General features: G+C 40.6%; 1 protein-coding gene across 1 annotated transcript in view; it reads right to left on the minus strand.

Moving 5' to 3' along the window:
- Positions 1–3,670: 3,670 nt before the first annotated feature.
- LOC124805618 (myrosinase 1-like) overlaps positions 3,671–15,348 on the minus strand; it is a 39,946-nt gene continuing 28,268 nt past the window's right edge. The window contains exons 7-11 of the mRNA XM_047266185.1: positions 14,236–14,383; positions 8,795–8,943; positions 5,204–5,338; positions 4,163–4,269; positions 3,671–3,797 (exon numbers count right to left, since the gene is read on the minus strand). Coding sequence (XP_047122141.1) covers positions 3,671–3,797; positions 4,163–4,269; positions 5,204–5,338; positions 8,795–8,943; positions 14,236–14,383 — 666 coding nt within the window. The remainder of the gene's footprint in view (positions 3,798–4,162; positions 4,270–5,203; positions 5,339–8,794; positions 8,944–14,235; positions 14,384–15,348) is intronic.

Below are 15,348 nucleotides of genomic sequence, written 5' to 3' on the forward strand. Positions count from 1 at the left end.
AAATTTGCAAGTGCGGATGCATTTCACACCAAACTTCCATATGTCATACACCTATTTATTTCTTCTCATAGGTTATGAATTCATTTATCCACATTCATACATATCGTGATGCCCTTGCAGGGTTTTAGACTCAAGACAACAAGAGGTCATAGACTATTGTTGTCTTTTTCATCGCAGGCAATTTTGAATTTATAGTATGAAATGAATTCTCTGTCAGTACTTGGCAGAACGCAACAAAAATAATGAAAGATTAAATATTTCCTTGATGTTACGGAATTATTATTTCTTTATTCACAAACCATTCTTCGGCTTCCTGGGGCTTCGTCAGGTGACAACTAAACGTCATAATCACAGGTAAAATGATGTGCAGCTGATACAGAGACAGTGTTCTTACAAAGGTAAGCATTATTTTTTAAGAAAACATACAGACTAAATATTATTAACATTTAAAATTAATATCAAAGTTAATTATACTACTGAAACATGATTTTGTCACATAAGCATAACTTCTTCTACTTCTTTTCCCTAACGTTTGTTCCATCTACTAAGGGTATTTAATTTTTAACTTTGTGGCCAGGTGCCCTACATGATGCCACAGTCATCAAGGTAACCTAAACAGGAAAGTTGTTTGCACTATCTGTCTGTAAATTGCATAAATACCTAATGCTCTGTGTGTTATTACTGGATTTGATTTCGGTCTCACTCACCTCCATGACTCGCAAGCTAGTGAACTGCGTGTTATGCTACTCGAGCAGGTATCACTCATGGGTAAGACTGAAACATAATTTAATGTGGGTGAAAAAAAGGAAAATGTTTTTGTTCATTGAAAACTAAGCTAGCAATCTGTGTTGTATGTCCATAGATTTCCGGTATTTATAATTATATCATCCACCTGCCTTCTTTTACGTTATGTTGAACATTACAATGATTTGGCTGCTGTTTCAGCATGCCTCATTTCATATCTCCATGGATTTTAGTTAAGCAAGCAGAAGCTAAAGAGGGCGAAAGTACTATTATCTCCACAGCCCTTGTCACGCCCAACAATGTTCTCAAAGTGTCAGTATATTGAACTACTGAAGGCATGGTTATATATTGTCAACAGTAGAAATTCTGATGAATGGTGTTGATGGTTCCAAAAATATTCTCAGTGTTGTAATTAAATACTGAGTGTGTGAGTTAGAGAATTGATCTTTTGACAATATTCTCCACGCTGATGTTACAGATCTTCATGAACCAGCCACATGCTGTTACTGTGTGCTCATTATGTTTTCAATTCTTTGTGCGTATCATACCTCAGATTCAAATTTTCAAGCAGTCTTTTAACATGAATCAGTTTTAATAGACATGCACCAGGGTAGTCATTGTGTATACCAATTTAAGACGGTCACTGGAGGGTTCACTACGAAGTTACTTATCTTATTACTTAGAAAATGTGGTATGGCTTGGTGGATAAAACAGTAGTTTGGGAAAATGCTTCTACTTCGAAAAATATGTCATGTATCTGCAGTGACTAGTAAAGAGACCTACGAAATGCATGTCAGTCTTGCTACATTATCACGAATGTGAATAAAAATATGGTTATGTTAGTTACCTGAAAATATCCTTACAGGACAGATATAATTGCTTCACTGGTTTCCATGACAATTCTACTACTTGTGTTGGCTGACATTACAGAACCAAACTTCAAGCATTCAAATGACCTGCCTGTTGACAGAAAATCTCGAAGTTACTCCTAATTTCTCAACAACAGTGATATATCCCTTGTTGATATATTTTCTTCCTTATTTCATGTTGTATCAACACTAATAATGTGTCATTCAGTGCAAGACTGATCTTAAAATAATTTATGAAACCTTTTGGGTACATTCTGATTTCTGTCAGTAAATTAACATGCGAACGAGTAGCTCTATTCATTCAGCCACTCTCTGACCCATTTCCTCCTTTTCAGTTAATTGTTACACACAATATAATTGCGGCACACTCTTTCTTTTGGGTGTCTGACATCTTAACCTTGTAAATTTGCATTGCCAAATGACAATATTGACAGTAATATTGATGATGTGAGGGTCACTAGAATATGTCGAAAGTTTGACGAACTACTGTCGTCAATAAATATTGAATGTGGTCAATTGCCTTTTGAACTACCTAGGAGGTGGTTGACAGCTTGTCTTTGTTGGGTAGTAGTGTCTTTTCAATCATTGCAATCATATGTTTCATTTTGACTAAATGATGTGGTGTGGCGATAAGGGACTCATTAGGAAGATTCTGGCAAAGCAGGCCACCAAGTTTCATGAGATCCCTCCACATCTTTGTGTTTAAGATAGTAGTATAATGTTGAAGTTTTCGATTTGTTCTCATTGGAAAGGGGGTCAATGGTTTTCATGTACCTAATAGTACAGAGCTATATTTTATATTTATTGAGCTTTTGCTTGTGATTATGATACTGTAATTTCAATGTCTGACTAGACTAGGTCATGCACGTGGGCTGTGGTATCCAGTCAATCCATTCTGGGTTCTAATGGTAGCTTCTTGAATAGTCCTTGTAAAATAAGAGGTAATCAGAATCTTTGCAAGTCACATTTTTCAGGACGCAGTCTAATTCCTCATGTGGTATAAAATACTCCAATTTTTTGAAATCTGTGTCTAAGCTTCAGCCACAAGTATTGTATTCAGAAACCTAAGTGAATGATTTCTGGATTTAAACCATTATCTTTTCTTTATATTGGTTTGGTTCCCGACGATTAAGAGTTGTGTAAGTGTTACTGTAAGGAACAACTTTATTCACTAAAGGTTTTGTATGTCATTCACTCCCTCACTTTATTGTACTAAAATTTGTGTTCCACAGAATCAGAATGCTTTTAAATATCAGAAGGGCTCAGTGAATGGAATCCTGGCATGGATCAATCATATGAAATTCAACCTAAGTTTATCAGTGAAGGTTTACCACCGATTAGTAATACAGTTACATGACTGAAGGAAAGAATCTTGTTATTTGTTCCTTTGGTGCTTACAAGAGTGGAAGTCTTGAAGTTGACTTGATAACTGTAAGAGGGTATGTTGGTAGAAGGACTAGTTTAGATGTGGCCTGGGGTCAAAACTCCGTATTGGCATTCAGATTTATGTTTTCCTTGGTTAAGGAGAATTTCAGGATGGCTCCTTTGCAAAAGATACGGCCAGTTTCCTTACACAGTCTCACTGAATCCAAGCTTGTGTTTCATAAGTAGTGACATTATGAATGGATACAAGACACAATGGTTTGATGTTGTATATATATAAACTGTGTAGTTAAAGACAATGGTTGTGGCAGATATCCTCTTAGAAGAAGCGTGCTTTGGTCGTTTGGCAGGATACAAAGCAGACAGTGAAAATTTTCTTTTGATGAAATTTAGTATTGCACCTAAATGTTTATAAAAATGTTTAAAGTTAAACTGATTGGTAGTGCAACTTATATATTGGATCCTAAAATGGGAAAATCTACACATATTTTCACTGTTTTGCAGAGAGTAGAAGACAGATGATGGGAGATCACAATACTTAAGCCACATACTGAAGATTCACTTCAGGCATGTCTGGCATGGAATAGGGATGCAATGGAGAACACGAAACAAACATTAAGTGCTTTATTAATGCATTATTTTTATTGTTTTGACTGACGAAAACTTCTTGGAAATTAGTTCAGGTATTCAGCAGGAAGGGTTTTTGTTTTGAAGATTTGACCAAGAAACTTGCTGGATGCCTTGGGTGTCCTTGTGCGATCTGGATCATTGAAATCCACATGATGAAGTCCAAATCTGGTCCTGAAACAACGGAGAAGTACAATATCTGAACAGTCTGTATATGAAGTGAAGGCATTTTTATGGATCTAACTACAGTGTGTTTGTAATTATCAAGTTAAATATTTCACAAAAAATACACAAGATCTATTATTTTATGATAATGGGTGGCAATAGATTACAGGTAAGTGCTGAAGGCAGGAGAAATGTTTTGGTATAATAACAGAAATGCATGTAACATGTTTGTACGCAAAATGACATCTTGCATACACTATTATTGTAAAAAATGTTACTGTGCCATCTGATTGTGATCCTAAAAGGCCACATAGTCTGAAGAACTGTCCATAATGTTTGATGACAATAGAATGCAATTGTCTATGTTTACTTACGTGAATCCAGTGCCCCACTCGAAGTTATCCAGGAGACTCCAAGCCGTGTAGCCGATGATGTCAACACCATCTTCATTGATGGCCTCGAGCATAGCAGCCAAGTAGGACTGTGAACAGAAGAAAGCTTTATTTTCAGAAACAGAAACTATGACATTCCCTTAGTCATAAGGATGACGAAACCACTGACAGAATAATGTAATGGTGTGTAACAGTTTCGTAAACAGTCAGGCTTGTACCCAACTGCTGTTTGAGGTGTCTCCAGGTGCGCTCCCACTGGTCATTGGGGCTCAGATTGAAGCAATACTCATCACTGAAGACAATTCTACTCCATTAAGTGAGATTCGAAGCCAGAGACACCCCAGAACGCAATACCGTACCAACCTGACTGTTCCCCACCATACGGCCCAATAATCAGAACTGGTGATCTGGCGTGAGATATCTTTTCACAGCAGAAACCCGTTGGCTGTCATCCACGGAACCCTTACAGCACAACAGTATTTTGCTGCCTTTCATGGAAAGCCATCCTGAGTTTACATTTCAGCAAGATTATGCCCACCTGCACTTGGCGAGAGTTTATACTGGTTGTTTTCATTCTAGCCAAACTCTACCTTGGCCAGAAAGGTCACTGGATCTCTCCCCATTTGAGAACATTTGGAGCATTATGGGTAGGGCCCTGCAACCAGATTGGGATTTTGACAATCCAATATGCCAACTTGCCAGAATCTGGCACAGTATCTGGCAAGAGGACATCCAGCAATTCTGTCAATCAATGCCAAACCGAATAACTGCTCACAAAAGAGCCAGAGGTGGACCAAAGCATTATTGACTTGCTCTATTTGTGAAGCTCTTTCTCTTGAGTAAATTATCCCATTTTTCTGAAATTGTAGTAGTGTGTTTGTGTGTACATGTAAATCCCATCTATCAATTTCCATCCTATTCTGCAAAATCCTTCATGGTGCATCTTTTCTTTGTCTTAGAGTGTGTACTGGATAAGTTTCTGATAATTTTGATTGAATCAAAAGAACTGGACAGAATACTTACCGCATAATAGTCTATGCGGCCCTGGTCCTCAAGTTCTCCAGTGTCAGACCAGCCGTTCTCCATGACGAAGATTGGGTAGCCAGGGTAGTGCTGTGCGAGCCAGTTGAACAGCTTACGGAAGGCCCAAGGAGTGCTCTGTAAGAATAACGTATCAATCAGATGAGTTACTAAATGTACTGGCAATGACACAAAAGTGCATGTACAGATGTTTCAGTTTCTATTGTTGATGAAGGTGTAAAAGCTGAAGCTATCAAAGAATCAGCATGGGTCTGTGATACAGGACTCGAATTTGCAGCCAAAAATATGCCTCTTGCACAACCATTTAACCGCACGAAACAAAGTGTGTAATACCGACTCGAGGAACCCCAAACTGTTGCTCAAGTATTTGTAACATGTCTGTAGAAATATTTACCCCTGCAATACCATGATTTGGGGGGGGGGGGGTTGTTGCTTTATCTTCACTCTTTGAAAATATTGTAATCTAGTCAACTAATTTATACAAAGAAAAATATTTTTTGTTTTTAATGAATTCTCCTACGAGATCCCTCAAATGTTTTTAATTTTTCAGTTAAACTTATCCCAGGAATTTAAGTCTTAAGTAGTAGATGTCACTTTCCACAATGAATGTCATTCCAGTATTTCCAGGTTCAGGACCTTACTTACATATGAGTATTTCTTTAAAAAGTATGTTGTGAGTAAAAGTCAACAACAATCAAAGAAATTTGCATTCTTTAATTTTTTTGTGGCGGTCATAAAGTAACTAGAGCTTGGTAATACACGTTACTGAAAATGCATTGATATTTTAAGAGTACAGCACTGGTGCGCTAAAAGATATTTTCTGGTTCTGGATCTGACAAAACATATCAATACTTCTTTAAAAAATATGTGGTTAATATAAGCCATCAACAATTATCGAATTTTATTTTTTTAAACTTTTTTTGGGGATGGGCATAAAGTATCCTATCTCCCCTTTGGTAACGCACTTTATGGGAAATGATTTGGTATTGCTACAGTTCAATCTATAGTTATTACAGTTTGAAATGATCAGACAGGTCATGCTATTATGTGCCTTACAAGTGGATCACCTGTTAATGAAGGGACTATAGCACAGGAACCAAAATGTTTAGTGAACTTTGTAAAGAATTAGCACTCATTTATGACAAACGGTAAAGGTATTATCTGACAGACTGTGAACAGTAAAACGTAAGTGTGAAAAACTGATGAATTTACACGTTTTTTAGAACAATTTAGGGACTGTGTCTTTTTGAGCATCACCGAAGACTGTAAAACAGAATGAAATACATATTGTAGCCAGGGCCGGCGCAAGCCCAAGTGCCGCCCCGTGCGAGCTGCTAAATTGCCGCCGTCCCCCCCCCCCCCCCCCCCACGCTTTTTTGTTTTTACTTTTATTTATTTATTTTTTGCAAAACTTTTGTGGAATTTTATTTAAACTAATCTGTAGGAAATGTCGGCAATCAATCGCAATTTTTCGTACGAAACGCAATGAAAGTGCTTCTGACCAATCTTGACTCCCTCGGCCAACTACCGAAACGAATTCTGTAGTTTTCGTTGTAGAGAACGTAACAATACCTACTGCCTGGAAAGGCGAAGTGGTGACGCGGCAGTGCCAAGAACTAGGTCACTTGACGAGGTACAGCGAGGCTACGCTTAAACTAGCGCCCAAGAAGAAGCAAGAAGCTCACAATAAGTATGTGACCGATGATATGTATAAATGTATTATCAGGCAGCAATTTCTAAGGCATTATGAACAATAGAAAGAATTACGAAATTTGCGAAAACTGCACAACTTTTGTCAAACAGAAATGAGATTCAAAGATAGCAAGGAAACCCTTAGAAGCAATGTTCTGTCTGTGGATTTTCGTTTTAGAAGGTGTCAAAATTAACGTTTCGTTTTGTGCGGACGAGAGGACATTGTTGCTAAAAGACCATACTTTCTCAGGTTTTCATCAGAACCAAAGCGACCAGTAGTTTACTAAGACGAAACATGGATTCACACGCATTATACAGTAAATAAATGTTGGCAAAGTGATAGTGTGCGAGTAGTATTGTCAAACAAAAGTGCCGGTCAGAGTTTTAATTGTTGTTCATTCAGGCGGAGACAGGTGTTTCATGGCTCAAAAACCAAAACGTCCGACAATCACTCAGAAACGGATAGCAAATTTTTCAAAAATAAATCGAAACCCAACTTATGCCAGGCTTATTAGCAATGTCTTTATCCCTTGTAATTACTCGCAGCGTATTTACCCATTCGGAATACTTCTAGCCATTGTAGATGTTGGACATGTTTGACTGTAGTAATGTTCAACCATTTTTTTCTATAGTGCGGGAAGAATAAAACACTCGGAAACTGCCATTGAAGAGCTTAGCAAAATCGTTTCATGCTTAACATGTAACCGCAGTATCGAACAGTGCATTCGAATTTCCAAATTAGATTTCGTCTTCTGCAAAATTAGTTGTGAGTAAACGCACGGCGCGTAACAGGCTGGCAGCGCTCCACTCATAAGAGAACTGGCGTTTACACTAGACTGCTTTCCCCTCTCTGTACCTCTGGCGTAAACACGACGGTGCTGGCACAGTGGCGAGGAAGAAATTAGTCCTCCTCCCTCCCCTTGTTCAACGGGGGCGGTCGGTAGGTAGTCGAGGCGCCATGCCACAGTTCCCGAAGCCGCTCACTCCGAGGTTTGGTTTCGAGTCCCCTCTTGGGCACGAATGTTGAGTTTGTCCTAGAGAGGGGGGGGGGGCAGATTTGCCGCCCCTCGGAAAGTGCCGCCCCGTGCGGCCGCACGTTTCGCACGTGCCTTGCGCCGGCCCTGCTTGTAGCATAAACACAGGTAGCAGAAACGAAACTTGAATTAAACTTAACGCCAAATTTTTGTGTCACATGATGGACAATTTTTACTGCCATAGAAGACGACTAACGCATGACAAACGAAGCGAGTAGGTCATAGGAAGCAAACCAGCACAGGCAAAGAGTGAGCTTCACGGTAAGAGAAGCCCACTGGAATCAAACATAGGCCTCAGTTGAGTACGAAATTTGTGGGAGTTTACCTATGGAAGTGAGTTTCTACTATAGGGTATTGAAAAGAAATGGAATATTTGGAGAAGGGACAGAGTGATTAAACATATGCTTAAGGTGTTAAGGAATAGCTTCCATGTTATTGGAGTGAGTTTTAGAGAGTACTAACTGTAGGGAAGAAGGGGACTGGAGAGTACAGAAGGGGTCACAAAAACGTTTCCGTTTGAGGGCGTTGCTGCCGCGTGTATGAAACTCATCGCAAGTGGGCTGCTGGTGTATAAGCACCGATTTTTTTTTTTTTAAGAATTGGAGTGCTTGAGGATACTGATGTCTGCGTACTGATATTCAAATTCTGTAAGCGTGAAGGAAATTGAAAAGGGTCTATACACAAGCTTTGCTTGTGTTATTTGCGTTATCCGATGACAGCACTTAGCTGTTCTAAGCCGACTCCCTTCCAGCGCTCTGATTCACTTTCACCAAATGTCTCATAGAACACATACGCAGTACAGAAACGGACAAGTATGAGTGATTCAGTGAACATAGAGACTACGAACCCTGAGCCAGGTGGATGCTGCCTGCGGTGCGTCCGTGTATTCCCCGATAACGACGCCCGCGTCAAATTCCATGGAGGGGTCGTAGCCGCTGGAGCCGTCTGATACTGGGTTGGCCGTGTAGTGGTTCAGTCCGTAGAAGTCAGACGTGCCTGAAATAAGACAGTCCACTGTCAAGTTGACAGAGGCTTTTTACAAATGTGTAACCTTGTTTCTTTAACAATATAACACACAGGCCACAGCAAATAGTACGTAAGTCGCAAAAGCAACAGATTTTTCTCATATCGATGGAAAAGCGTAATACTGAGTATCGCCTGCGTCAATTGCCACCATAAAATGTCTTAGAGAAAACCGTGTACCCCTCTAGTTGATATTAAGTTGGCTGAAAAAGTCCATTATTATTATTATTATTTTAATTACTGTGCTGTTTTCACTGTGAAACCATATTCAAATGTATGATAGCTACCACAAAACAATCTGTGGGAAAGTACAAAGAATAGTGGCTTGTCAGCTGTTTACATCAGAGCAGTTAAACAGTTATATATGAATGATGTTAGTGCCGTTCAAAGCAGGACATTCAGTGTAACCAGAGTTTTAGTTGCAAAAGGTCTACGCCAATGGTGTACTACAGCATGACGCTATTTTATGCCCATGTAGAAAAAGCACTTCTAGCCTGGAGGAACGTATGTGAGGACATGGGAGTCCGTGTAAGGGATGAAATCTTATATACACTTCTCTTTGCCGATGACGAGTCATTGTAGTAGGTGACCAGGATGATGCTAAGTACATACTTCGGGAGTTAAAAGAGGAGTATGAAAGATGGAGCATGACAGTAAGCACGATAAAAATTGAGCATCTGGAAGTTGGCATCAGTGCCATAGAGGATATGGAGGCTAGAGCCAGCAAGATCAGAGGATGTAAGTGTGGTGTCACTGCCAGACACCACACTTGCTAGGTGGTAGCCTTTAAATCGGCCGCGGTCCATTACTATACGTCGGACCCGCGTGTCGCCACTGTCAGTGATTGCAGACCGAGCGCCACCACACGGCAGGTCTAGAGAGACGTCCTGGCACTCGCCCCAGTTGTACAGCCGATTTTGCTAGGAAAGGTTCACTGACAAATTACGCTCTCATTTGCCGAGACGATAGTTACCATAGCCTTCAGCTACGTCATTTGCTACGACCTAGCAAGGTGCCATAGCATTTGGTATTTAACTTGCGATGCCTGTACCGTCAGACCGATGTACACCAATTGTGGATTAAAGTTAAGTATTCTACCAGTTACCTCCTGTTTTGCTAGTCTTATTTCTCTGACCTTGTTCCAGACCTCACGCCAATCTACGTGAGCTTAAAAGCGTGCATTTCGGCTTCCTCCAAACCCCGAGAATTGGCTCCTGCCAATTCACAACAGTAAGAGTCTGGGGATTATGATATCATCAGACGGAAGAAGTGACGAGTACATATATGATAAATAGGGGCAGAGCAGGAAGACCAGATGACAACTGAAGTCAGTCTTTTGGAATAACGAAAAGGGTCACACTGGTGACATAATATTCCGTTGTGATAAACATCGCTGCGTAAGGATGAGAAACGTGGTTAATATAATATAAGCGTCAGAGAAACAAGTTGCTTGCAGTGGAGATGGACTTTTGGAGACGAAGTTGTGGCATCTTCAAGCTGGGCCTGTATTAAATACCAACAAAGAGAGGCTATGGGATCCATAAATCCGTAATAGACACCTCAGCAATGACCCTGAACATACTGCAAATACACAGAAAAAAAAAATCCGCAACTGTATAACAACGCTATAGGTGACAAATTGCTGGAAACAGTGTCGACTGTAAGGCCTGTTTCACACTGGGACAGTGGTGATGGTCACCAGCGACGGTCACCGACAGAGATACATTCCTTTGAACTAGAACATTCACACCGGTACTCTACACTGCCTCGCCGAGGTACTGTGACCCAGCAGTGACTCACCATCGCCACATGTGACGGACAAAGTCAGTGTTTACATCAGTGACCACCAGTCATGCATTAGTTTGAGCTGGAGTGTTCACACTGGAACACAGATCACAGAGAGAGAGAGCTACAGATTTGCCAACCGATAGGCAGTCATTTCTGAGACAGTGACGCGAAACTTTCATTGTACATTATACTGTACACATTATAGCCACGAGTTTAGATTTGATTAACACGGAAGATTTTGTAAGTGAAGTAGAAAGTCGCCCTGCTATTTGGGATGTGAAAAGGATTACTATAGCAACAAAGTGATGAAAACGAATGCGTGGCAAGAAATTATAAAGAATTTTGTGCCTGATTTCAATGAGACAAGCTTGTATGAGAAAACCATAATTGGTAAGTTGTATGTTCTGAAATTGAATATCTTACTTTTCGGACCATAAAAGGCTAGCGAAATTTAGTTGCTACCCCTACAAGTCCATTTTACTAACTAATCTGTTGGCAATACCTGTGGTGTCGGACACCAGCGATCGAGGAGTGTTCACCACAGTCACCGATGACCATCACTGGCGACCGTCACCAGTGTCCCAGTGTGAAACAGGCCTAAAATATTTTGGAGTAACAACCCAGAGCCATCTTAAGTGGAAAGGCCACATAAAACAAATAGAAGGAAAAGCAGATGCCAGACTGCGATTCATTGGAAGATTCTTGAGGAACTATAACTCACCAAGGAATGAGATGGCTTATAAGGCGCTTGTTCGACCGATTCTCGAGTATTGTTCATCATAACGAGGCAGAACTGATAGAAGAGATGGAGACGATTCAACAAAGAGCGGCACACATCGTCACAGGTTCGTTTAGTCGGCTCGAGGACCTTACAGAGATACTCAACAAGTTCCATCGGCAGACGTTACAAGAGAGGCGTTGTGCGTCTCGGAGAGGTTTACTATTAAAATTTCTAGAGAGCACTTTCTAGGAAGAGTCGGACAACATATTACTTCCCCCCACAAACATCTCACGAAATGACCACGACGAGAAAATTCGAGAAACTAGAGCTAACACAGAGGCTTACCGACAGTCATTCTTCCCACGCGCTATTCGCGAGTGGAACGTGGAAAGGAGGATCAGTTGGCGGCACCAGAAATACTCTCCGCCACACACCGTTAGGTTGCATGCGGAGTAAGATGTAGATGTAGATGAGAAGGACGAGAGACTCGTTTCAAGCCTTCTGAATCAAAATCGCTACTTAACCGGACAGGAATTGTCGCAGGCAGTGAATGAGGGTCCATTCACAACTTTTAGCGAGAGAACATTGAGACAGGAATTGGATTCATTGAACATTTCGAATCTGTCACCTCGCAAGGGACCTTTGCTCACACAGGTACATAAAGACAACAGCAAAGTTCTCCGGGCTGGAAGAATATGTGACCGGATTTCTGGACACTCGCCTACCCTATTGCATCTCGATTGGCCTGAGAAATCAACCGAATTGAACTCCAGAGAAAATATGCGAGACATGTTGGAACAGCGGAAAAGACACTGGTATCAGCATCCTGCAATTTGGTGGAATTGCGCAGTCAGATCCTCAGCAAGGGCTTAACTTGGACGCGTTATATCTGCTCACTTCCTAACGAATTTCGGCAGTTATCAAGTCTCCAGCGGGACTTGAGCGCTATTAAATGATGCTAGTAATGATTATTGTAGGGCGAGTAATTTTTTGTCCACTGAGTATATTTTCCCATGTTGTCATTTTCTGGAATTTGTACGATAGTCTAGTCGTAACTCATGAACAGCGTAGTTAAACAATACTACTTTGTGTTGCTTCGTGTGATCCGAAACTATAAAATTCTCAGCATTTTAGCCTAGTTTCCAGTTTGATATTTTGCGAAGAATAGCATGACATTAGGCTAGTACGAGTTTCGTCAGATAGCAGTACCTCATTCAAAATCCTAAAATCTGAGGAGAGTCTGGCCCCAGAAAACAATTTAAATAGTGGAATGAACTAACCAAAATAAAGAAAAAAGGTACCATGTTTTCAAAGTACTGCTCCTTCCTGAATGACTTTTCTGTTTGAATCAAAAGGGCAAGGAATAAAGAGAATGAAGTATTCCTTGAGTGCAAGTATGATAGTCATCTATGACGCTACAGACACTTCAGCTCTTAGCTATGGGGATGTTATTTGTGCATGGCTTTAGTACAGGCTTATTTATAAGTACCTCTGAGGTTTCAGAAGACAGCTGCGAGAGAAACAGAAATAAATCAATATCAGTGTTTTTAACTTACATTAAAAGTGCTAAAACTGGGTAACGTTTAAGATGTGCGTACGAATTAAAATACGCACACTCTTGCCACACACTTCCAAACACGTCACAGGTAGTGTAAGTATCTGCCATAATTAGCCCTCCTTGAAACTCTTCCAAATTATGTGGCAGTGGAGGCAGCAACACACGATCTTTTAGATAACTACGCAAGAAGAAACGCATGGATTTAAGTCAGGTGACCGTGCGGGCCTCTGAAGAATAGAAGAGTCGTGTTGGTACTCCCACAAACAAAAACGCTGTGGTAATTTGACATTAAGGTAATCAAGCACATCGAAAGAAAGTGTGGTGGAGCAAATCTTGTTGCAAAATGAAGTCTCCACTGTCTTGCCATAAGTATGCCACTAGCCATTGCTGCAGCGTGTACAGGCACATGAAACCAGTTGCAATTTTCTCCATAAAATTTTAAGAGGACATGACACAAAAGAAGTTAACTTTATCCAAACCACAAATGTGTTCTACACACTAGTGTGGATAGTCTGTACCGAAAACATGCACGTTATGACAATTCACTTTTCCAGACACATGGAACGTGACTTTGTCACTAAGTACCAACTTCAGTGAAAACCCATCTTCCTCCAGTAGCCACCGCAAGTCGATACAACATTCAGAACGAAGCTTATTTTCCAAAGTAGTCAATGCTTGTAACAACTGGAGCCAGTATTGGTTTTACATGCAGATGTTTGTGACCATTGAGACAGTTTACTCCCTCTCGCACTCCACTTTATCAGCCGACGATCCCTGTCAGCCTGTTTTCCTCGCACCGTATGAACAGGTAGTCCTCGGAATGTGTAGTACCACCAATGGTTTCGTATGTCTGTTGGAGCCTTCTCCTGATATTTTGTTCGAAATTGTCGCTGAACCATCAATACTGACTCACATTCGGCGAATTCAGGAACGCCAAAAACGCTCACATCGCTCCATTATTCGCCATCTTCTGGCACGCTTTTCCCCCCTCCCCCAGTGATGCGCTGTGCAACTACGCCACGGCGTGTTAACGGATCGAAACTTGGAGAGATGCTCAGTCCTTTGATATATCTTGTAGTTTTCACACAGCGTTCATGTGAAACCAAGACTTAATTAAAAAAACCTTTACAACGGGTGGTATTCAAGCTGGAAAAGTCCATCAGGCCAGACGATGCTGTGGCTGGTGTTGTTTACTCACCCTTGATATACTCCACCTCCTCTGGCGTGAGCTCCACGAGTCGAGACCTGGGGTAGCCCGCAGCCTTACTGTTTGCCGCCACTCTCTGCTTCACCACCTCAGGCCAGTCTCCCTCGGCCGTGAAAATTGGGTGACTGTACAGGCCAGACTGGAAGAATATAGTTATGGTGACAGACTGACCTGTAGCGGAGCTAGATACCTAAGTGAAGCTTCAAAGTGACAATTTAGTTTTAGGTAGGCGAAGCCAACAAATGTCAGAACGAAATAAAGTTTGTGGTAACAGATTGATTTGTAGCATTGCCCGAGATTTACTTTCATCATTGGCAACATTTGCGCCACATTTAATACACAACATTATGAGAACATGTGAATTATTGTTGGTTTAGGCACTTCTAAACCCCGATTTGATGCCACTGTATCAAACATTTGCTTCGTATATGAACGACTTGTCTCTATAAATTTCTAAAATTGTTAGATACATTCAGTCATGGTGGTGTAGTGGTTAAGACACTACTCGAGTTCCACAGGACGATGGTTCAAAGTCCCGTCTAGCCATTTATCTTTATACACGCAAATTATATTTTCCATTCAGATATAGATTTTCCATGATTTACCTATGTTGACTAAGGAAAATGCTGGGATGGATCAATTGAAAGCGACTCTTCCGATTTCTTATACTACGTGTCTCCTTTCCGAATCTCTACGTTGACTCTATGGCTTCTTTGTTGATGAGGTGTTGAACCCGACTATTTTCATTCTTTTGTTTCAATTTTCGGATCCTCCCAACAGCGATAAGTTTTTTTACAAACTTGAAATCCTTAACGTTGCTGTCGTTTGAAATCGTGAGAACAGCAATGTCGATAAGTAACTGCATTCAGTTCGACGGATCCTATGTTTTGTGTCCAAGATAACGAATCAGGTTCAAAAAATGTAGATGTCATTTTTAAATGGAAACAAAAAATCGCAATATTTTAAGGATATGTAGAACTAGCATTATTGTATGGGTACAAACATTCACAAAACTCGTATTTAGGTTTATGATGGCTGTTAAGTTATGGGTATAAGTCCTGTAAACAATGTTGACAAAGTCATTCATTGGGTAGCAGTTCGTCT

The sequence above is a fragment of the Schistocerca piceifrons genome, chromosome 7 (genome assembly GCF_021461385.2).
Source record: "Schistocerca piceifrons isolate TAMUIC-IGC-003096 chromosome 7, iqSchPice1.1, whole genome shotgun sequence".
Classification (NCBI taxonomy): Eukaryota; Metazoa; Arthropoda; class Insecta; order Orthoptera; family Acrididae; genus Schistocerca; species Schistocerca piceifrons.